At 40.5% G+C, this 24,318-nt stretch overlaps 1 protein-coding gene across 8 annotated transcripts in view; it reads left to right on the top strand.

The window, feature by feature from the left end:
* abcc8 (ATP-binding cassette, sub-family C (CFTR/MRP), member 8) overlaps positions 1–24,318 on the top strand; it is a 234,343-nt gene that overhangs the window by 24,161 nt on the left and 185,864 nt on the right. For all 8 annotated transcript variants that reach the window (XM_043705957.1, XM_043705956.1, XM_043705955.1 and 5 more), the window contains exons 4-5: positions 2,042–2,163; positions 12,276–12,442. In XM_043705957.1, the coding sequence (XP_043561892.1) occupies positions 2,042–2,163; positions 12,276–12,442 (289 nt within the window). The remainder of the gene's footprint in view (positions 1–2,041; positions 2,164–12,275; positions 12,443–24,318) is intronic.

The following is a 24,318-nucleotide window of genomic DNA, read 5'->3' as shown; positions in this document are numbered from 1 at the left end:
GGTTAAGATGTGCCCTGTGGAAGAGATTGGGTAAAATGGGTTTATATCCATCAAAGCTCAGAAGAATGAGAGGATGAAATGCAGAAGATTCTTAATGAGCTTGACAGGGTAGATGCTGTTTCCCTGATGGGGAATTGAGAAATATAACGATTATTGTCTAGAGATAAAGTGTTTGCAAGTTAGGGTGAGATAAGAATAGATTTCTTTGTTCAGAATTTTGTGAAACTTTGAAATCATTGCAATGTGAGCTGTGGATGCTTTATCACAGAAAATATTCTAAAATGAGACTTAAACAATTTTGTGTGTGAAGGCAACTGAGAGATTGAGGGAAAGAACAGAAAAGTAGATCTGATGGAATTTCAGCCATGATATTATTGAAAGACGGAGCAGGATTAAGCAACCATTTGTTCTTTTCAAGTACCATATGTTCCAATGGTACTAAATAATTATTAATTTTCTGTAATATGCCCAGTATCCTGAATATTTGGAATTAGCATGCCAGAGATACATGATATGTAAACCATTCATCGGACTAGTAAATCTGACCTGAATGGTATAATAACAAGAGTCAGAAAGAGATCAAAGAATAAGTTACAAAGTATTGAAACATTAGGACCCTAATAATGTTTAATTGATGCTGCCTCAGCAATCCTTATTTCACAATGCAATCACACCTACACATTTCACTGCAGCTGTCCTTTGACTGTCTGAGAGTAAGACTGCTTTGACTATTTGCATGATAGATTAATGTCTGTTCAAAAGCTCAATTGTTCTTCCTCAGCTTCACTAAATTAGAACTACATTTATTAGAGAGAATAAGTAGTATTTTGTATTTGCCAATTTATACAGAATTTAGAAAACAGTATGCTAATTAAATTAAATGTGTTACATTGAAAAAACAGATACAAAATAAGCAAGGGATTTGCCATTTTTTGCAGATTTTTAATAGTATTGGATGTATGGGATTTTTGTTGATCAACTGTCAGCATTTGTCACCATTGCCCCTCTGAATTTGACAGCTATGTCAGGATTTAGCACATGCATAAACCAACACAGGAATCTTGAAGGTGTGACCCATCATTCACAACTTTACCACAGACTGTGCTTTGAAACTATACCCACTGAGCCCACCACCCTAAGATGAAAATTAGCAAAATCAATGGAACTTCCTCTTTTTCAATTTCACATTGCTGTTAAAAACTTCATAAGAAGTTTAAACCTGTCTCAGTAAGCTGCAAGTGAACTTTTCATGGTGATTCTGCATAATACTACTGGTGAACAATTGATTTGGGTCTTTAAAAAGGTTTATGGGATGCGACTAAATTTCTCCTTTTCGATTTTTAAAAATTGTTTAAATATTTATTCATGATACATCAGCTTATATTGTACCTTGCTGTGTATGTTGAAATATTTCTCTCTGAATTTTATCAGAAGTGTTTTGAATATTAGTGCTTTTAATTACCTTGGTTAGACATCAATGAACATTCTTTAACGTGATTGGCAAATTGATGACCTCACACTGACTCAACACTGGGAATCCCCAAGAAACAATGTGACATCAATCAAGTATGATAAATACTAATTTATTCTATTAGTTTTCAGCTTTATCAGCCCTTGCAGCACTTTTGTATGCCAATGAAGGTAAAGTCCTCATTATAGAGATTGCTAGATCTCCCACTGTTCCAGTCTTCAAGGCCAGCAGTTTCTGTTTCTTCTCTGCTGACTACAAAATCAGGACCATTACCATCATTATTCACCTCAATGTCAAACTCCTTTTCCAAAGGTACAAAAAAAGTACATCTTCAATGGTAACTGAACTTCAACAGCTGCTGCAGCTTCATAGAAACCCAGTCTCTTCCAGATTTTTGCCCCTCTTCTTGAAGTTACAGCAGTTGGTTGGCAGAAAGTTTCATAAATATATGTGTATAGAAGTATAATGTGTTAAAATCGTTTAAAATAATGACATACCCTAATTCTATTACAATATTGTATTTGATTTGTCAAGCTAATATTTGTTGTTTATTTTTGTCTTATGTTCTAGGTTTACTGACACACGTCATTTGCATCTCTATATGCCAGCTGGCATGGGTTTCTTGGCTGCAATAACATCCATCATTTATTACCACAACATTGAAACGTCAAACTTTCCCAAACTATTGCTAGGTAGGTTTTGAAATCTGGTACTGCAAAATGATCAGAAAGTCTGTGGCATTGTTTCTTTGCATAACTGTTGGGTCAGAAAAGTTGCTTGATATAAAAAAAATGTCCTTTCAGAGTTAACAGTAACACAAATTTTGCAATTTTGACAAGTTGTTACCTTCAAATTTGGCACCCTTGGTGTTCCTGTGTAAGTCATTAGTAATCTACCATGTAGACCAATGTGCTGGAAAGGAGTGATGGGCTTATAAGATTCTAACCTGATTATTTATATTAATGTAAAATAGCTTGTGTATAGATTGAGTTTATTTATCCAAAGTAGAACATATGATTTTTTAAAAATTCAATACTCTTAAGCCAATCAGTCCCAGTATCAGAACATACAGTACCGGTGGAAGCCAGTCAGTTCATCATGTCTATCGTTATCTTTGCCAGAGTAAACCAAAATGGTCTCCTTATGCACTGCAACAATTGTGTGATTCTGTCATCCAGCTGCTCTATTCAGTCTCTTTATCTATGTCATCCTTTTCTATAAATCTTTATCCAGTCTTTCCTTAAATTATTCCCCAATCTGGGACACAGTAGTGCACTTTGACAAAACTTGCCATTTATAAAACATTTCTCGCTAACTTTCACCTCCCTCTTTTAGGCCAGGCTTTTTTAGATGGCAGGGTTTCCTGGTCCCTACCTGAAGAGTCAATGAAGAATTAGTTGGTGCCAATAAGAGCTGCTCTGCAATTATTTAATGTTCCAAGGAGCATTACCGATTGAAGATGGGACTCCTGCCCCTCATTTGGGTGGAAGTTCCACTTTGGTGAGCTGCCACTCAATCTGAATGATTGATATGTCTGTAGTCTCAGCAGTGGTAGAACTGCAGTGAACAGGATTGAAACTACAATCAGTCCCCTGAGTCCAAACCCCAAAGTGCAAAGAAGTGTTGGGTCTCGGGGTGGGGGGGTTGGGGGTTGGATGATGAGGCCAAGGAGTGTGATATTAATATAGAAGCATAGAAAGTAGGAGCAGCAGAAGACCATTTGATCCTTCAAGCCTGCTTATCCATTCGTTATGGTCATGACTTATCATCTTGGGGTGGCACTGTGGCTCAGTGGTTAGCTCTGCTGCCTCGCAGCACCAGGGACCCAGGTTTGATCCCAGCCTCAAGCGACTGTCTGTGTAGATTTTGCACCTTCTCCCTGTGTCTGCGTAGGTTTCCTCCGGGTGCTCTGGTTTCCTCCGACAGTCCAAATATGTGCACGACAGGTGAATTGACCATGCTAAATTGTCCATAGTGTTAGGTGCATTAGTCAGAGGGAAATGGGTCTTGGTCGGTTATTCTTCGGAGGGTCAGTGTGGACTTGTGGGGCTGAAGGACCTGTTTCCACACTATACGGAATCTAATCTAATCTAAAAGTCAATAGCCTGTTCCTGCTTTCCTCATTATCCTTTGATCCCTTTAGCCCCAAGTGCTATATCCAACTCCTTCTTGAAATCATATAATGTTTTTGCCTCAACTACTTTCTGTGGTTGAGTTCCATAGGTTCACCTCTCTTCAGGTGAAGAATTTTCTCGTCATCTTTACGCTGTATCTTTAAGGTGTTACTCCTGGTTCTAGGTCTCCTTGTCATCAGGAAAATCCTTTCTGCATTTACCTTGTCTGGTCCAGTTAGAATTTTATAGTCTTCTATGAGATTGCCCCTCATTCTTCTGAATTCCAGTGAATATAATCCTAATTCATTCAATTGCTCCTTATGTGTCAGTCCTGTCATCCCAGAAATCAGTTTGTAAATCTTTGCTGCACTCGCGTTATAGGAAGAACATCCTTCCTCAGACAAGGAGAACAATATTGCACACAATACCACAGGTGTGGTCTCACTTAGGCCCTTCCATTTGCAGCAAGACATCCCTGCTCCTGTACTTGAGTCCTCCCTCTATGAAGTCCAACATACTATTGCCTTCTTGGCTGACTTGCATGCTTACCTTCAGCAACTGGTGTGCAAGGACACCCATGCCTTGTTGCATATTCCCCTCTCTCAGTCTATAGCCATTCAGATAATAAATAGCTCTCAACGTGGAAAACCCCACATTTATGCATACGATACTGCATCTGCCATGCATTTGCTCACTTAGGCAGTGTGTCCAAATCACACTGGTGGAGAGGCACGAAGGAGTTGGAAGGTGGAATAGGAAATGTCTCCAGGGCAAAGACCTTATAGGGTGGGCTCCATCTTTGAAAGAATGTGATTATTGGAGATGACTAGCCCATGCCATTCCTGCAGCCTGAGCATGATCATTGTCCTGATTTTCCACTGACTGCTGAACTCTCCCTGACAGCCTGAAAAGTGGAGATGGAGTTGGAAATTGTCTTTAATTGGTCATTATTTGGCCTTTTAAGGACCTCAGTTGGGTGCCTCACAGTTCTATTTTAAAATTGTAGAGAGATCAAGGTGGGCAGGTGGCCAGTGGGAAGGCCATCCAAGGAATTTTATAGACACCTGGCAAACCCATTCACTGGGGACCATAATCATTGCCCATTGTGACAGTTTTAAAGCGATAACTGTCTGTCATTAACTTCTCAACTAGGAGTATCTATTTCCTTACTAAGCTTTTTAAAGGCATCATACTTTCTAAAAAATAAACCTTCTTATCCTACTCCCTAAATAGTACGTTTTCCTCATTATTTTGGATTATCATCACAGCTATAATCCTAGTGATCAACTTAATACAGAGGAATGACTTGAATTTATGTGTGAATATTTGTGCAATAGTTTCATTCTGGTCATTCAGAATGGAGGAAGCTATAGACTATATAATAAAAATTATGCCACTGTAAATCTTCCTTGTTGGAATTTGGATCAAAATGACAATTTATTGGATTAATGAGACCAATTTGTGGAAATTAATTACCAAAGCACTCCCTTGGGCATTATTAACGTTGTTCAGCTGTAACTTGATAGAATTGTAATCTGAATGAGTCAATTAAGTGTGTAATCTTAAGGATAATTACTTGAATAGCGCAATTGTTTGGTAAACATTTGGACTTTAAATGGTAGTTTTGCAGTATAAAGAACCCTTTATACAAGAGGAATGTTAATACATCAGGACAAATGATCAGTACTGTAGCTGTTGTGTATTATTGCTCTACAGAATCTAACATATAAGACCACAAGATTATAAGACAGAAGGACAATATTAAGCCATTCAACCCATCAAAACTATTCTGCCTTTCAATGATTTCTGATAATTGTGAACTTCACTTTTCTGCATTTTCCCCATACCCCTTGATTCACTCACTGATTAAAACCTGTCCATTTGCATATTTTTAAAGACCAGCCTTGACAGCTTTCTGCAGTTAAGAATTCCACAGATTCGCAGTCCTCTGTGAAAAGAAATTCTCTTCATCAGGAATCAGATGAAGGGCTTTTGCCTGAAATGTCAATTTTCATGCTCCTTGGATGCTGCCTGACCTGCTGTGCTTTTTCAGCACCACTCTGATCTAAACTCTGGTTTCCAGCATCTGCAGCCCTCACTTTTGCCTGGCAGAACCCATGGGTACTCCCTCTCCACCAAGCAATGAAGAGACCATGACATCTGAGATGGACACAGTGGATGTTGTTGCCTCAATGTCTTTGTCCCTGAAGAAGAGAATGAATTTCTTCCGAGATGGTCCAGGCAGGCTTTAAAGAAGCAAGATACCGTGTGTTACACATCCACGTCACCCATATCTGAGGCAGAGTCAGAGAACCTGACCTGGTGCTAAAATTCCACAGGAGGAGCTACAAAACAAAACAACCGGCCCATGTCCTCAGTCTCAGATGGGGAGGGGTATAGTGATTGTAATAAGGTCAGCCAGATGAACCGCATAGAATATGGGCTGTTAGTCTGGTCCAATCAGGGAGCCCTGACTGACCGATAAAGAAAGGTAATGCCAGACACCCTGACTCTCTGAGAGCTGGCTCTGATGGAGCTGAATCAGTGTCAAGGACTTCCCACTTGTAACTAAAGGATGACTTGGTGATATCATACCAACCTCTGTGGGGTTACTTCAGTTTATTTTCCTTAAGGTCCTACTGAATTTTCTTTTGAAATCATTGATCATGCTATAAGATGTAGTATAGACAGGTAAGGAGACATAAACTAAAACAACCAATTCACTTCTCTGTGTACTGTCAATAAGTTATTTTGAAAAGCTAGTTGCATGTGTTTTTAAGCAGACTTTAATGGGTTTTAATAAAGAAGATATTTGCTTCTACGCTCTCTCCAAAATCTAAATGCTACTTTACACACCCTATACAGATGAAAGATGTAGTTAAACAGTAAAGTGCACTTCTAGGTAATTGTAATCAACCTGTTCAGGGATGATATAACACACCTCCAGAGAGGATAAGAATTGTACCTGGGCCTCCTGTCTCAGAGGTATGGTCACTACCACTGCACCACAAGTACACTTCTATAATGATTAACCCAGAAGAATAATTAACAGTAAACATGTTTAGCTCATTGTAGGAACAACCGTCCTTGAGTTGCAGTGACAAAGGGTATCTTCTCCACTCCTGAATTCTAGTTCCAATAGCTGAATTCAAATATCAGGATTTCTGTAGGAGTTTTTGATTAGATGAGTGTTCCGCTGATCATGAAGGTAGGCCCGTCTGGCTTTGCATCAATAAGGCCATTTTCTTTGTTGATGGATTTGGAGTTTTGGAATCAGGCTGATAAAGTTTAGAAATACTTTCCAGATTTTGTTTCATAAAAAGCAAATATGGCACAGCCTTGTTGCTGCTGACATTCTTGCAGTTTTCAATTAACTCTGAAAGGCTGCTAAGGTCAGTTCTGGATTCCCAGATCAAAACCAATATCCACAGCTGGTTTTGGATACATGAACAGTACTTATATGGAATCATGAAGGCCATTTCTATGCACACTTATATAGGAAGCATTATTCCCAGATTTTCTTTTCCAAACTTTTGATCGTTTCAGATACAAACCCACTTTCCCTGAATTATGCTCCAGTACCAGACATATGGCAAAACCATCTTCTGCATGACAAATCTGCAGCAAATGAATATAAATAAAATGTATTGTTTAACAAAGTGAAAATTGAGAGTGAACTAAAAATGGTTGAAGTTGAGATCTCTGTCTGGTATTTAGTGTCTTGTTTATCTTTCATGTGCTATCAGTTTCTGCTCACCTGGAGAAGGAGATTAAGCTGTACAAGATAGGATAGTTCAGGAGTGGTTTCATAGAATCATATAAACCCTAGAGTGTGAAAAAAGACCATTCTGTCCATTGAGGCCACACCAACCCATCGAAGAGCATCCCACCTGAACCAACCCCCAATCCTATCCCTATAACCCTTTATTACCACATAGCCTGCACATCCCTGGACATTATGGGCAATTTAGCCTGGCTAATCCATCTAACTGGCACATCTTTGGACTGGGAGGAAACTGAAGCACCTAGAGGAATCTCACACAGACACAGGAAGAATGTGCAAACTCCACACAGACCGTCACCCAAGAATGGAATTGAACCTGGATCCCTGGCCCTGTGACACAACAGTGCTAACCACTGAGCAACCGTGCCACCCCACATTCATTGTTAAGGGGTCTAACTCAGAGTCAGAGTTTCTGGGTTTATGTTGAAAATGAATCTTCAAACAACAAGTGTAAATTTCAGATAGGCTTCATCTGAGCATATCCATTTAAGGATGGCTCCCATCCATGGTTATTCACCCAGGAACTTCCCATAGTTTTTCAGTTAGTCCATGTTCAGTAAGCATAGGTCATTTGATTTTTAGTAACTTTTTTAACCGTTTATCAGCATCCATTTTAAAAATACAAAGGCAGCTCCAGAAGCTTCCAAAGGAAAAAAGTCCATGTTGAAAGCTGTTAGCAGGACATGCCTCCACTGGGCATTACATCCAATTATCAGTTTTTAACACCACCATACCCTTGACCAGTCTCTTTTTTTCAAAAATCAATTTGAAAGTATGTGTGGTGGTGTTGATATTCCTTGAAATTGTATTTTCTTATTTTTGCAGCTCTTACTTTCTACCTTTGTTCTTTGAATTTCTCCACAACATTAAGATCACTTCATTTTCTTTTGCATTTCTATGTGCTGTTTCTTTTAGTATTTTGTTTTCTTTCTTGTCATTCATGGCTGTTTTTTTTTGTCCAGTACAACTCTTGCGTTATGAACAGTGTTATTAACAATGTTATAAACTCTTTCCTTATCATGTTAAAATCTTGTTGAACAGCTTCCACTGATCTTCTGTGAATTTACCCAATAGCAAACTCTACCTATTACTGTGGATAATCTGTTCTGCTTGTGGCTTTAGCTCATAAAAGTTTGCATTATTTTATTGCTATAGTATTTGCAACATTGTCCAAACACAATGGAAAAGTGGACAGAATTACGAAAAGCAATCAGCTAAATAACTTTAAAATCCTATGATACATTTTAATAAAGCAGATGTTGATTTATTTGTTCATTAAACAGGTACTTTATTATTGATAGGCATCATACATTGTTTATTTTTTGATAAGTATTAATCATTGAGGAATCTTGCACTGAGTTAGGGCTAACTAGCAGGATAGCCTTGATGTGTTGAATGGCCTACTTAGTTTCTATGTAATTTGCCTTTCAATTTGATCTGAGTGCATACCAGAAAGGATTGAAGGGATGTGCAATTACTGTATAGCATAGATTGTTGGGAGTCATGACAAGATAAATAGGCCTAAGAAAACAATAACAGCAAGTAATCCAACATCTTAATCATAAGCAAAGAAGTATGACTGAATAATCTCGTACACTGTTGTTGGATCAGTATTTACATAAAGACAGGGGACAGGTTAAATGAACAGGTAAACTTTTGGCAGATATGGAAAACATGAGGTCAACTATTTCAATAAGTGAGATAGAAAAGCAAAATATTACTTGAATGGAGAGAGACTTCAGAATGTTGTGCTACTGCAGATCTGGATGTCCTCATCCATGGAACATTCATGAAAATCCATGGAATGCACATACTGTAAATAATTAGAAAGGCAACTGGAATGTGGCTGAGGGGGAATGGAATATAAAAAATAGGGGAGCATTGTTTCAAGAGCACAGGGAATTGGTGAGAGCGCACCTCAAATATTGCATACATTTTTAGTCTCTTCCTTTTTAGGAGGGATTTATTTGCATTAGAGACAGTTCAGAGCAGATTGACCACACTGAATCCTGAGATGAAGGGGTTGGCTTATGATGAAATGTTGAGCAGTTTGGGCCTTTGCCTTTTAGAGTATAGAAGAATGATTTAGTAATATGTGCATGAATATGTGGATGACAGGGTATGTGCGAAAGAATGTTTTGCATCATGACAGAATCTAGAATTAGAGGAATACCTTCAGAGTAAAGGTCACCCATTGAATATTGAGATGACGACAAATGTCTCTTTGACAATTAGAATTCCATACCTCAGACAGCTGTGGAGGCTCCACAATTGAATATATTAAAGGCTGAGACACATATTAAAGACATGTTTTTGAACTGGATGAGAGTCAGCGATTATGGGGAGCAAGCAGTAGTTGAGGCTACAGTCAAAGTAGCTTTAAGAAAGCAGATTCTTATTCGTTGTGTACATATTGTCTTATGTTATATCCTTTCCTGAACTGTCACTGTATCAGACAGCACATGACATTCCTAATACTCTCCTCTGCAATCTGCAGTAAAACAGTTGAATTTTCTGAGGCAAACTTCTATTATTGGCAGGGAAGAGAATTTGCCCAGAGTCTCTTGACCACTGAATCAGCTCAATGAAGACAACATTGCCACATTGGTAATCATTTCTGCAGCTACTTCCACAGCTCAAGTCATTGGAGAATTCTGCAATTGTCATCTGTTCAGTGTCTCAGTAAATAATTCCACTGAAATAGATTTATGCAGGTCATGCCTGCTTGAGCTAATTTGTTAGGAATCCCACAAGCCAGATGTTAATACAGTGGGTGGATTAAATAGATTATGACAAATATGCGTCAGAAACCTTTAGGTTTCCCATGCTCTATCTTGCTTAGGCACATCACTAAATTAAAGTTCTATTCATTGTCTTTGTGTTATAGGACCATACTCTAGAGCATGCTTGATCACTACATTATTAATGAAGCCTCAAGAGCCTTTCCTGTTACAAACAACCCATTAAGTTTGAATTTAATTTAAATTTGAGTGTGATAAGATAGGCAATTATATACAGTTATTGTAATTGAGTTCTTTATAAACTTTACTTTTAAAACATTAAAGTACACTCAGGACAAAATAATACCTAGAAATATGAATAGAATTATTTTAGCCAGTCTAATTTTGTAACGCTGTAATTTATGGAAACATATTCTGATTATGAATTACCCCAGTTATCATCTGGATGATTTCATAGGGACATTTAATGGGGAATGATTTGCTTCTTGTAATTCTACATCACAACACTGGGGTTACAATATTGTAGCCCAAACTCCACCAATGTGCTCACTGTCACTGAGGTTCTATACTGTGAGCCCAGCCCTGCAAATTCTTCTTTACAAAGCAAAGACTGAATTGAATGAAGAGTATATCAGAACTCTTAAGTTAACACCTTGTATTCATTTCAAGTAATAAACTATGGAGGAGATTTTTAATGTCTGTGATCAATATGCAAGAAGAATAGTAAAACCTAAAACAGATAAACCTTATTTTTCGTTTTGTTGTACTAATTTTCAAATTGTGATAGATCCAAATTGTGAAATTAGTGGGATATAAACACATTTTAACCTATTTATGACAAGGTGCTACACAGGAGGCTGCTAAATAAAATAAGATGCCATGGTGTTCGGGGCAAGTTAGTGGCATGGATAGAGGATTGGTTGGCTGACAGGAGGCAGGCAGTGTGGATAAAATGATCTTTTTCAGGATGGCAGCTGCAACCGAGGGCGTTGTTGCTAAGTTGGCAGATGACACAAAGATGGGTGGAGGGACAGGTAGTATGGAGGAAGTGGGAAAGCTGCAGAAGGACTTGGACAGGCTAGACGAGTAGATGCAGAAATGGTAAATGGAATGCAAAGATGGAAATTGTAAGACAATATACTTTAGTCAGAATAATAGAGGCAAAAACTATTTTCTAAACTCAAAAGGTTTCAGAAATCTGAAAGACAAAGGGACTCAAGAATCCTAGTTCAGTATTCTCTTAAGGTTAACATGCAGGTTCAGTTGGCAGTTAGGGAGGCAAATACAATTTTTTTTTAGATTCCCTACCGTGTGGAAACAGGGCCTTCGGCCCAACAAGTCCACACTGACCCTCTGAAGAGTAATCCACCCAGACCCATTCCCCTACATTTACCCCTAACACTATGGGTCCCTGCCACTGTGAGCCAGCAGTGCTAACCACTGAGCCACTGTGCCACCCCAAATGTTAACATTCAGTTTGAAAGGGCTAGAATACAAGGGTAAGGATATGCCGCTGAGGTTGCAAAGGACCATATTTAAGACCGAAATAGGTTCTTGACTAGTCAGGAGTTCAAGGGTTACAGGGAGTAAACAGGAGATTGGGGATGAGAAACATTATCAGCCATGATTGAATGGCAGAGTAAACACAATGGGCCAAATGGCTGAATTCTGCTCCTATATCATATGGTCTTAAGATTTTTTTTAAATAACTAAGACAAGAAATCAATTAGAAGCAAATCTGGCACGAACTTTTCTCAGAAAACACCACAGATATTAATTACAGATAGAAAATAAGATTTGTTCAAGATTAATAGTGAAAATATTTGAATTAGAAAATCAACAAGATCCAATGGCTAATGACAGGAAAACATGAGTTTTATGGAGTGCCTATTCCTGTTCTTATGTTTCTGATTCAGAACTTATTTAACATAGCGATATGTTAAAATTATGACAGTTTTAACAGCATAGGCAGCAAAGCAATTATTGTCACTTAAAGCCTTTTCTTTAACATTTCTGGTTTCCACAGGCACAGGACTTGAATAATGAGCTTAACTGCTCACAAAGTATCAATTGCTTTATCTGTGGGATTAATAGTTTAATTCAGTTTGCATTTTCATTATAACTTTATAAAATGTTGATAGCAGTAATGTGTGTTTATTTTGCAGCTTTACTGGTCTATTGGATCTTAGCATTCATTACAAAAACTGTCAAGTTTGCCAAGTTTTGTGAACATGGCATTGGTCTAAGTCAACTCCGGTTCTGTATTGCTGCACTGTTGGCCATATTGTATGGTATGTTGTTGGCTGTGGAAGTCAACGTCATCAGAGTACGGGTAAGTGAGCAGCCACTCTTGCACCTTTTCTTCTCAACTTTGTAAGGGAGTATGGCAGCTTGCTTTCACAAGCTCATCCAAACAGCCATAATGCATCTACAATGCCAAAGAGTGAGGATCAACATGTTAGTTGATTCCAGGGCATCTCATATGAACTATGTACTGTCCTTGTCTGCCTTTTATACAAATGAGTTTTACTGCACAATCACAATTAGACATGGAAACATAGTTACAAGACTAGGCTATTTAGCAATTCAAATCCATTTTTGATGGTTTTCAGTGAGATCTTCACGGAACTATATCTTAACTCCGTCCATCTGCACTGCCTCTGTTTTCTTGACTATTGAAAGTCCATTAATCTCAGATTCAAAATTATTAACTGAATCATTACCTAATTTGTAGGTGAGAGTACCATGATTCTACCATCCTTTGTGTGAGTAACTGTTTTCCTAACTTGCCTCCTGAGTGAACAACTCTAATTCTAAACATACGTCTTCTGGTATTAAACTCTCCAACAACAAATACAGGTGAGAAAGTAATTGTTCAATCCTGACATACTTCACTTAAAATATATTTGTTCACTCACTCTCCCTAGCCTGGAATGCCAAGGTAATTCTAACAATGCTAGAACCGTCCCAACTAGGAACAACATATTCAGTACAAATCATAGGAACATACTGGATAGATATTCACTACTAGTCCATTTAATCCACACATCTAGCTTCCCATATGATTATCATGATATACATTAGTAGCTGAATCTATAAGGAATGTAAGTTTGAATTCTTTTTTGTTATGTTTGATTCAATCTCAGACCAAATTCACCAGTACACTAATCTACCAGATGAACAGTGAGGGTCCACTCATGACTGCACTGCAAGTTAATGGGAATTGTTTTTTTAAATCTATTTTTCTGAAACTTAGCATCTATCTTACAGTTTATGTTGTCAAAATTTAGGTTGGCCTGACTCTTATTTAGCATGGAGAGTATGGTGACCAAATAGCATCAGATTCAAAACTTCTCAAAGTCAAGAAAAGTTCTTCTGATTTTCCTCTTAAACAGCAACACCTTCGTTTCTATATAATTGCATCTCATTAAAGCCCCAACTCACCCTATTTACATCACACTTCCAATTTTCCTCTCCTCCAACTAGAGACTAGACAGCACAAATTCCTGACTGCTAAAATGGAGTGAGTGCTTGGAGGCTGCAACTCACCAGATGGTAACCAGACTAGATATAACCAAGGTTACTACAGGAAGCCAGGGAAGAGATTGCCATGCCTTTGACCATGACCTTTGCATCCTCACTGTCCACTGGAGTAGTGTCAGATGATTGAAGGGTGGCAAATTTTATTCCCTTGTTCAAGAAAGCGAATAGGGATAATGCTGAGAGCTACAGATCAGTCAGTTTTACGCCTGTGGTGGGCACTATATTGAAGAGGGTTTTGAGAGGCAGAATTTATGATTACTTGGAAAACCATAGCTTGATTAGAGATAGTCCATCTGGCTTTGTGAGTGGCAGGTCATGCCTAACAAACCTTATTGAATTCTTTGAGGATGTGTCAAAACATATTGATGAAGTAGAGCAGTGGATGTGGTGTATGTGGATTTTAGCAAGGCATTTGATAAGGTTCCCCATAGTAGGCTCATCCAGAAAGTAAGGAGGCATGGGATACAGGGAAATCTGGCTTATAGAAGGCAGAGGGTGGTAGTAGATGGAAAGTATTCAGCCTGGAGCTCGGTGACCAATGGTGTTCTGCACAGATCTGTTCTGGGATCTCTGCTCTTTGTGATTTTTATAAATGACTTGGATGAGGAAGTGGAAGGGTTAGTAAGTTTACTGATGACACAAATGTTGGTGGAGTGGTGAATAGTGTGGAGGGCTGTTGTAGGTTGCAACAGGACATTAACAGGATGCAGAACTGGACTGATAAGTGGTAGATGGAGTTCAACCTGGAAAAGTATGAAGTGATTCATTTTGAAAGGCGAAAGGTTCTTGCAGAATACACGGATTCTTGGCAGTGTGGGGAAACAAAGGAATCTTTGGGTCCATGTCCATAGATCTCTCAAAGTTGATAGAGGTGATAAGAAGGTGAACAGTGTGTTGGTTTTCATTTGCAGGGGGATTGAGTTTAAAAGCCGCAAGGTTATGCTGCAGCTCTATAGAACCCTGGTTAGACCACACTTGGAATATTGTGTTCAGTTCTGGTTGCCTCATTATAGTAAGGATGTGGAAGCTTTAGAGGAGATTTACCAAGATGTTGCCTGGATTGGAGGACATGTCTTATGAAGTAAGGGTGAGGGAGCTAGAGCTATTCTCATTGGAGTGAAGAAGAATGAGAGGTGGCTTGCCGGAGGTGTGCAAGATGATGGTGTGGAGATGCTGGTGTTGGACTGGGGTGGACAAAGTTAAAAATCACAAACACCAGGTTATAGTCCAACAGGTTTATTTGGAAGTCCTAGCTTTCAGAGCGTTGCTCCTTGATCAGGTAGCTAGTGGGTCAGGATCATAAGACACATTTTGGTTCTTACCTTGCTTCCTTAGCACTTATTGAATTTAGCATTGAACTACAGGCTGCCAGCCTCTGCACTTAATCTCTCTTTTTTGTACGGAAAGGCAGGCAGTTTGTGACAGCAGGGCAGCATTAAACATTCAGTCAATCAGATTGCACCTTTATAGTACAGTGTTACATCAATGTCAGTGTTGCAGCATGTGTCAGCAACATATGTGGCAAAGACTCTGCATGTGCTCTGAACAAATGGTGATGTGTGCAAGTCAATGAGGAAAGGCTCTTAATGCAGTGAAGGGAAATTACACTCAGTCAAGAATTTGCCCATTTACACTACAAGGGTTTGACCACAGTCAATCCTGCACGTCACGAGCAGGCAGTCCACAGATTAGTCAGGGTGCTGTTGAGAAGCAGTTGGGATGGTGATGGAGGACAGCTTTTCATGCTTATGATTAGATAAAGGGAAGCATTGAGTATGATGAAAGTAGATTGAAGAGCAGTTAGTAGTGATGTCTGAGCAGGAGAGATGGTGAGATGTCCCCATTGAATGAGCAGGAGGTGCAGAAAGGAAGGGTTTACAATTTGGAAACATGAGGTGAGGGTGAGCCCTGAATGATACTGAGGGTTGTGCTCCGTCAACCTTGGTGAGATGTGTGTGCAGTGACAGAGTTAAACTAATTACTGTCCCTTGTATGTGAAATAGAAGAGGGAAGACAGCGACAAATTATGGATGGGCATTGACCTTCTTGCTGCACTGTTCGGTGTTCCTTTAGAAATATGACCCGGACTCAATGCTGTAATTTCTGTCCAGGCTGGTGGGGGAGTCTGATAGTGTGGTCTTCTTTTGTATCATGAAAGAAAAGGGTACCAATCCTCTCCACTGCCATGTCTCTGGTACCACACTAAAATGATCTACCATTTACTTCCAGATATTTGTCCTTGTAATGGGGAGGTAGTCACTTTCCTCAGTGACATTTTCACTGTTGACCACTTTAGTGTGAAGAGTTGGTCCTCACTTGCAGCATGTGAAGTGGTGTGCAGCTGGGCGTTAAATGTAACAGAGACATGGAAGCTGTTAGGTCCCATTAGTGGTGAGCATTTTCATCTTAATTGCCACACATTTCACAGGGTATATCAGTATCTCATTTGTGTTAATAATGAAATGAAAAATGGAAGATCATGCGAGAAACTTTGCCCTATTTCAAGACTGGCTGGATGCAATGAAACTCACTTGCCACTAAACCTTAATTGCAAATGGGAAAACTCAGCTCCAAGTAATTTATTGTTTTTAAAATAATGTCAACAAAGTCTAACCTCCCCATAGCCAAAAATGGAATTGCTGGAAATACTCAACAGGTCTTGCAGCATTGTTGAAGGGAGAGTATTGTCGATGTTTCAGGCCAAAGACTTTTCTTCAGAACCTCTTCACGCTGGCACTAGGCTTCAACAGCATACTTCATCTGGACAGTGTCATGACTAGCAACATGATCGTTCCTCTGGCAAGTAATATAAATGTAGTTACTGATGCAACCCATTTAAAGTGAGAAAATCACATGTTGTTTATCAATTTGGAAAAATTTGCAAGATAACTGCCTATGCGTCTTGGTGCACGTTGCATGTAGGTCACAAGCACAGAGCCAGAATTAATTATAATTTAAATGATTGAAAACAATGGATCTTACTTAAACATGTGTCGGCCAAATTTATTTGCAGAATAAACATTAAAGTGGTGACATTTTAAAAACTTCACTCTTGATGTGTCTCTCACCAAACAGTAGTGGAGGCTGCAAAGTCAGTCTCACTGTGTTCTAGCTCTGTTTCTGAATTGCACTGTTGTTTAAACGAGTTGGATACCAGGAGAGATGTTTTCAAAGTTCCCTTTAGATTGAACCAAATTGAAGTAAAATGAAACAGACGAATTTCACTGCACAGAACATAAATCTTGATTTTGAAGAGTTTAATACTACTGGAGAGACTGAATAAACCACAGTATAAAAATTAGTTTTAAACTCAAATAAAATAATTAAAATGCATGAATTATGTGGTTGCAAAATTGTTTGAATCTGTGCAGAAATGTAATTAAAATAGAAACAAGTTACAGTATTTCAAATCCTCAAGTTGTCTTAAGTTGCTTCAGGACCAATTAATTACCCTGAAGGTCATTGCTATTGCTAGTTTGTGATGCAGCTGATTTGCACACAATGAGCTGAATTTAACGACTGTGGCGGAAGTCCCATTCACTGAATAGAAATCCTGTTACAGCCTTTTCTGGCTGTCTCAGCAAGAATAAATGCCTACCTGGTGTCAGGGTATCCATGTTTTAATGGCAATGTCACATAGCCTCAAGATTCTGGCCAGTCAGATAGCTGGCGGATCTTCATTCCCAGCAGTGCTACTGGGACAAATGGGGACAGCTGGGACTACAGGTGACCAGAAGCAGCAGAAGTGATGCAGGGCCTAGAAGAAAGTGAGTACTGCCAGATCACTGGGACCATTCTCCTGGGAGTCATTGTGGAAGGCCTGCAGAAGGTTTTCATTGGGATTTCCCTGTCCATTAAGATGGTGGCATCAAAGAGCCCTGGCAAAACTGGAATCAATGAGTGTCAGATACGTGACACATAGGAAGATGGTTGTGGTTGTTGGACGTCAGTCATCTCAGCTCCAGCACATCTCTGTAGGAGTTCCTCAGGGTAGTGTCCTAGGTCCAACCAACTTCAGATGCTTCATCGATGACCTTCCCTCCATCATAATGTCAGAAGTCGAGCTATTCGCCAATGATTGATACTGAACATTGTTCAATCATGGCTCCTCAGATACTGGAGCAGTCCATGTTTAATTCAGCAAGATCTGGACAATATCCAGGCTTGGCCTAAGAATTGAGGAGAAAGTGAGGTCTGCAGATGCTGGAGATCAGAGCTGGAAATGTGTTGCTGGAAAAGCGCAGCAGGTCAGGCAGCATCCAGGGGCCTGAGAATTGGCAACTTGGCAAGTTGCATCACACAAATGCCAAGCAATGATCTTTTCCATTAAGAGACTATCTAAACACCACACCTTGACATTCAATGGTGCTACCATCACTGAATCTTGCACGAGCAATATTTTGGGAGTTATCATTGACCAGAAACTCAACTGGACTTATCACATATACACAATGGCTGCAAAAGCAGATCAGAGGCAAAGAATGTTCTTGGAAGTAACTCAGCTCCTGATTCCCAAAGCCTATCCACCATCTACAAGGCACAGGTCAGGAGTGTGATGGAATACTCCCCACTTGCCTGAATGTGTGCAGTTCCAACATCATTTAAGAAGCTTGACACTATTCAGGACACAGCAGCCTGCTTGATTGGTACTCAGTAGCAGCAATGTGTACTATCTACAAGATACTCTGCAGAAATTCACTAAATATCCTTAGACAGCACCTTCCAAATCAACTGTCAACTCCATCTAGAAGGACAAGGGCACCAAGTAGATGGGAACACCGTCACCGACTATTGTCTCTCAAAGCCACCCATCATCCTGACTTGGGAATATATTGCCATTCCTTCAATGTCACTGGGTCAGAATCCTGAAATTCCCTACCTAAGGGCATTGTGGGTCAACCTACAACACGTGGACGGCAGCAGTTCAAGAAGGCAGCTCACCACTATCTTGTCAAGGGCAGTGAGGGACAGGTGATGCATTTGGCCAGCCAGCAATACTCATGTCCCACGAATGAATTTTAAAAAAACCCTTTTGTGGGATAAAGGTGTTCAGGACAATCCACCCCTTCCCAAAGCCTTCAGAGAGGCCATCAGAATATGTCTGGAAACCAGCCTAGTGACCTAAGCCCAAGCAGCAGCAGCAAATTTTATCCCTTAATGGGCTACTTCAGTGAATTGTGGCAGGTTGAAGGCTCACCTCAACCTTCCCTGCCTCTGGCTTGATCCTCGGTTTGGTGTAGGGACTTGTGAAGCTGATAGACATTCCATGCTGTTCCTTTCCAACTAATTATGTGATCCCCTCGCCCCCACTCTCACCCTTTCAAACGCTGCTCAGCGGTGGGGCATTGCATTAAGTTCTACTGAATTTGTCTGATAAAAGAACAGTTCTGTACTTATATCCCAGTATACTGAAAATCTCATGTGTTCTTTGACGAGTATCTGCCACGTCTTCAATTCCACTTTTCCTTGGGGTTACATTCAATTGGCAGACTCCCTGTGCTTTAGTCCTGGAATGAAGCTAACATCTAAAACCTTTGACACCAAGCACAAGCTCACTCTTCAATTGGGCACCTATTTATTCAACTATTCTTTTTAAAATATAGGACAAACTGCCGATATTTCTTTCTGCGAAATTATACAAATTGGTAGGACAAATGAGGAGACACAATATAAAACAAAAGGTGTAATTCTAAAGGGGTCACAGGAACAGAGTAATCTGCTGTCATTGTTACACAAACCATTGTTAGCGCATGTAGAATGCTGGGCTTTATAAACAGAGGCATAGATCACAGAAGGGGGGAAATTGCATTGAGACTTTATAAGACATTGGTTCAGCCTCTGATGCGATTTTGGATCCAGCAATATAGATTACCTGATGCAGGGATGCTTATTCTTTCCTCATAACATATGAAACTTGGTGGGGATCTTATGGTGTTGAAGAGAATACAGACATTTATTACAACTGTCTATTATATACAAACATTACATTTTTAGACACCTAAGCGGATGAGTTGAAGCTTTATCCTTGATCACAATGTCTTCAACTTTGACAACCAGTTCTTCATCCAGACACACGTAACAGCCATGGGGACCAAGTTTGCACCCCAATATGCCAACATTTTTATGCTCAGGTTCAAACAAGACTTCTTCTCTATGCAGGATCTCCCACCAACATTATACACCAGGTACATTGACAACATTTTCTTCCTCTGGACCCATGGCGAGGAGTCACTGATAAAACTACACAGTGACATCAACAAGTTTCATCCCACCATCAAACTCATCATGGACTACTCTCGACTATCTGTCTCATTCTTGGACACATGTGTCTCCATCAAGGATGGACACCTCAGCACCACACACTACCGTAAACCCACAGACAACCTCACAATGCTACACTTCTCCAGCTTTCACCCTAAACATATTAAAACAGCCATCCCCTATGGATTAGCCCTACATGTATACTGGATCTGCTCAGATGAGGAGGAACGTGACGGACACCTGGAGTTACTCAGGGATGCCCTCCCAAGAACGGGGTACAATGCCCAACTCATCGACTGCTAGTTCCGACGTGCCACAGCAAGGAACCGTAATGACCTCCTCAGGAGACAGACACCGACAAGGTACCCTTCATTGTTCAGTATTTCCCAGGAGCTGAAAAATTACGCCATGCTCTTCATGACCTGCAATACATTATCAATGAGGATAAGCACCTTACCAAGATCTTCCCCACATCTCTACTACTTGCCTTTAACCAACCGCCAAACTACAAACAGATCGTTGTTCGTAGCAAGCTGCCCGGCTCTCAGGACAACTCCATACAATCCTGTCACGGTAGGCGCTGCAAGACGTGTCAGAGTGTGGACGTAGATACCACCATTACACGTGGGGACACCTCCCACCTTGCGCATGGCAGTTACTCATGTGACTCAGCCAATGTTGTCTATCTTATACGTTGCAGGCAAGGATGCCCGGAGGCATGGTACATTGGGGAAACCAAGCAAAGGCTACGACAATGGATGAATGGGCACCGCTCAATAATCAACAGACAGGGGTGTTCCCTCCCAGTTGGGGAACACTTCAGTGGTCCAGGACATTCAGCCTTGGACCTTCGGGTGACCATCCTCCAAGGCGGACTTCGGGACAGGCAGCAGAGAAAAGTGGCCAAGCAGAAGCTGATAGCTAAGTTCGGTACCCATAGGGAGGGCCTCAACTGGGTCCATGTCACATTACAGGTGACCACTATTGCACTATACACACACACAGGCATTCCTATACACACATACACACGGACACACTTATACACAGACGCGCACACAGACTCCCACACTCTCACATGCACCCCCTCACAGACTTAAGACACTCTGCACTCACTACACACACACACATACACTTTCTCACACTCACAACCCCCAACCCAGACAGACAGACAATTGATTGTCTGTTAAGCCTTTCATGTGTTAGAATACAGTGATATTTTCACTTCTTTCATGTGTAAATCACAAAACCTATTTTTCTTAAAGTTGCATTCTCGCCAACACTTCAACATATTGTCTAGCTATCACTATTGTTAACAGCTAACCTGAGAATGCAACTTTTTTAAAAAAAGGTTTTGTGATTTACTCATGAAAGAAGTGAAACTATCACGGTATTCTAACAGATGAAAGGCTTAACAGACAATCAATTTTTCAATGTATAATTTCAGTTACATCACACTGTAAATTTTTGCTATAAATTCTGTGTTAGGATTGAGCCCTCCACTACCACCTGATGAAGGAGCGATGCTCCGAAAGCTAGTGTGCTTCCAATTAAACCTGTTGGACTATAACCTGGTGTTGTGTGATTTTTAACTGGGTATTAGATGGTATGAGATCTTTATACCCTCGGGTCAGATGCTATGATATAGTGATAATAACATGAAATGTCTTTTAACAGAATACTGAACATGAGAAGTAGTATAACAATCTCAACTCAAGATGTCTCAATCTGCGCCCAATGCTTTAGAAAGAATGTTAATTTTTTTTAGAAATTATTTAGCAAAGATTTACAATCGAGCACCAGGAAATAGCGGCTTCAGTTTCATGGGTATATTTTAGAAGGTCAGGAGTTCTTCTCAGATAAATGAAGATTGAGAGGAGATTTATTCGAGGTGCCCAAAATCATGACTGACCTGGATAGAGTTGATGGAGAAAAACTGTTCCCATTGGCAGAAAAACTAATGGACATCAATATAAGGTGCATGACTAAAGAAACTAACAGTTCTTTGAGGAGAAATCGTTTTACATGCTGAATGGTTGAATCTGACATGCAGTGCCTGAGTGTGGTGGAGCCAGATTCACAAATGATATTCAAAGCTGAAGTGGATAAAAAGCCAAAGAGAGAGAAATTGCAGGGCTTTAGTGAAAAGACTATAGATCAGGACTGGCTTTTGTGCTTCCGGGAGAGCCGGTGTAGACGGTACGGTCAAGTTAATCTTCTTTTGCACTGTAAACTTTTCGATCCTGTGTTTTTCCTAACAGTTCGCAGCAGGTGTGCACATAACTCTCGGACGTTTGCACTGCTGTTCTGCAGGGATTACATGAGAGCAATCCAGAGAAACTTTCTCTGTTTTCACTCTCTCTTTAGGGAAAGTAGTGTAAGTTACTATATAACCTCCCCACCATCCAAAAGCCATTGATGGCATTGAGATAGAGTCACAGAGTCATAGAGATGTACAGCATGGAAACAGACCCTTCGGTCCAACTCGACCATACAGACCAGATATCCCAATCCAGTATAGTCCCACCTGCCAGCACCCGGCCCATATCCCTCCAAACTCTACCTATTCATATATCCATCCAAATGCCTTTTAAATGTTGCAATTGTACTAGCCTCCACCACTTCCTCTGTAAGCTCATTCCATACGCCTATCACCCTCTGTGTGAAAAAGTTGTCCCTTAGATCTCTTTTATATCTTTCCCCTTTCACCCTAAACCTATGCCTTCTAGTTCTGGACTTCCCAACCCCCACCCCAGGGAAGAGACTTTGACTATTTATCCTTCCATGCACCTCGTGATTTTATAAACCTCAATAAGGTCACCCCTCAGGGTGACGCCCAAGGGAAAACAGCCCCAGCCTATTCAACCTCTCCCGATAGCTCAAGTCCTCCAACCCTGGCAACATCCTTGTAAATCTTTTCTGAACCCTTTCAAGTTTCATCCTTCCAATAGGAAGGAGACCAGAATTGCATGCAGTATTCCAACATTGGCCTAACCAATGTCCTGTATAGCCACAACATGACCTCCCAACTCCTGTATTCAATACTCAGACCAATAAAGGAAAGCATACCAAATGCTTTCTTCACTATCCCATCGACCTGCGACTCCACTTTCAAGGAGCTATGAACCTGCACTCCAAGGTCTCTTTGTTCAGCAACACTCCCTAGGACCCTACCATTAAGTGTATAAATCCTGCTATGATTTGCTTTCCCAAAATGCGGCACCTCACATTTATCTAAATTAAACTCCATCTGCCACTTCTCAGCCCATTAACCAACTGATCAAGATCCCGTTGTAATCTGAGGTAATCTTCTTAGCTGTCCACTACACCTCCAATTTTGGTGTCATCTGCAAACTTACTAACTATACCTCTTATGCTCAAATCCAAATCATTTACATAAATGACGAAAAGTAGTGTACCCAGCACCAATCCTTGTGGCACTCCACTGGTCACAGGCTTCCAGTCTGAAAAACAACCCTCCACCACCACCCTTTGTCTTCTACCTTTGAGCCAGGTTTGTATCCAAATGGCTAGTTCTCCCTGTATTCCATGAGGTCTAACCTTGCTCACCAGTTTCCCATGGGAAAGCTTGACAAATGCCTTACTGAAGTCCATAGAGATCACGTCCACCAATCTGCCCTCACAAATCCTCTTTGTTACTTCTTCAAAAAACTCAATCAAGTTTTCCCAAGCATAAAACCATGTTGACTATCCTTAATCAGTCCTTTCCTTTCCAAATACATGTAAATCCTGTCTCTCAGAATTCCCTCCTACAACTTGCCCACCACTTCCCACAGAGTTCTCGGGTACACCGGATCAGGTCCTGGGGATTTATCCACTTTTATGTATTTTTGGCACCATGTTAGCCAACCTCCAGTCTTCCGGCACCTCACCTGTGACTATCGATGATAACAAATAACTCAGCAAGAGGCCCAGCAATCACTTCTCTAGCTTCCCACAGAGTTCTCGGGTACACCGGATCAGGTCCTGGGGATTTATCCACTTTTATGTATTTTAGGTCATCCAACACTTCTTCCTCTGTAATATGGACATTTTGCAAGATATCACCATCTATTTCCCTATATTCTATTTCTTTCATCTCCTTTTCTACGTTAAACACTGATGCAAAATAGTGGGCGGCACGGTGGCACAGTGGTTAGCACTGCTGCCTCACAGCGCCTGAGACTCGGGTTCAGTTCCCGCCTCAGGCGACTGACTGTGTGGAGTTTGCACATTCTCCCCGTGTCTGCGTGGGTTTCCTCCGGGTGCTCCGGTTTCCTCCCACAGTCCAAAGATGTGAAGGTCAGGTGAAATGGCCATGCTAAATTGCCCGTAGTGTTAGGTAAGGGGTAAATGTAGGGGCATGGGTGGGTTGCGCTTCGGCGGGTCGGTGTGGACTTGTTGGGC

This window comes from Chiloscyllium plagiosum, chromosome 16, assembly GCF_004010195.1.
Source record: "Chiloscyllium plagiosum isolate BGI_BamShark_2017 chromosome 16, ASM401019v2, whole genome shotgun sequence".
In the NCBI taxonomy this organism is placed as follows: Eukaryota; Metazoa; Chordata; class Chondrichthyes; order Orectolobiformes; family Hemiscylliidae; genus Chiloscyllium; species Chiloscyllium plagiosum.
The sequence above is the reverse complement of the archived record's forward strand: the minus strand, read 5'-3'. Positions and strand labels throughout refer to the sequence as shown.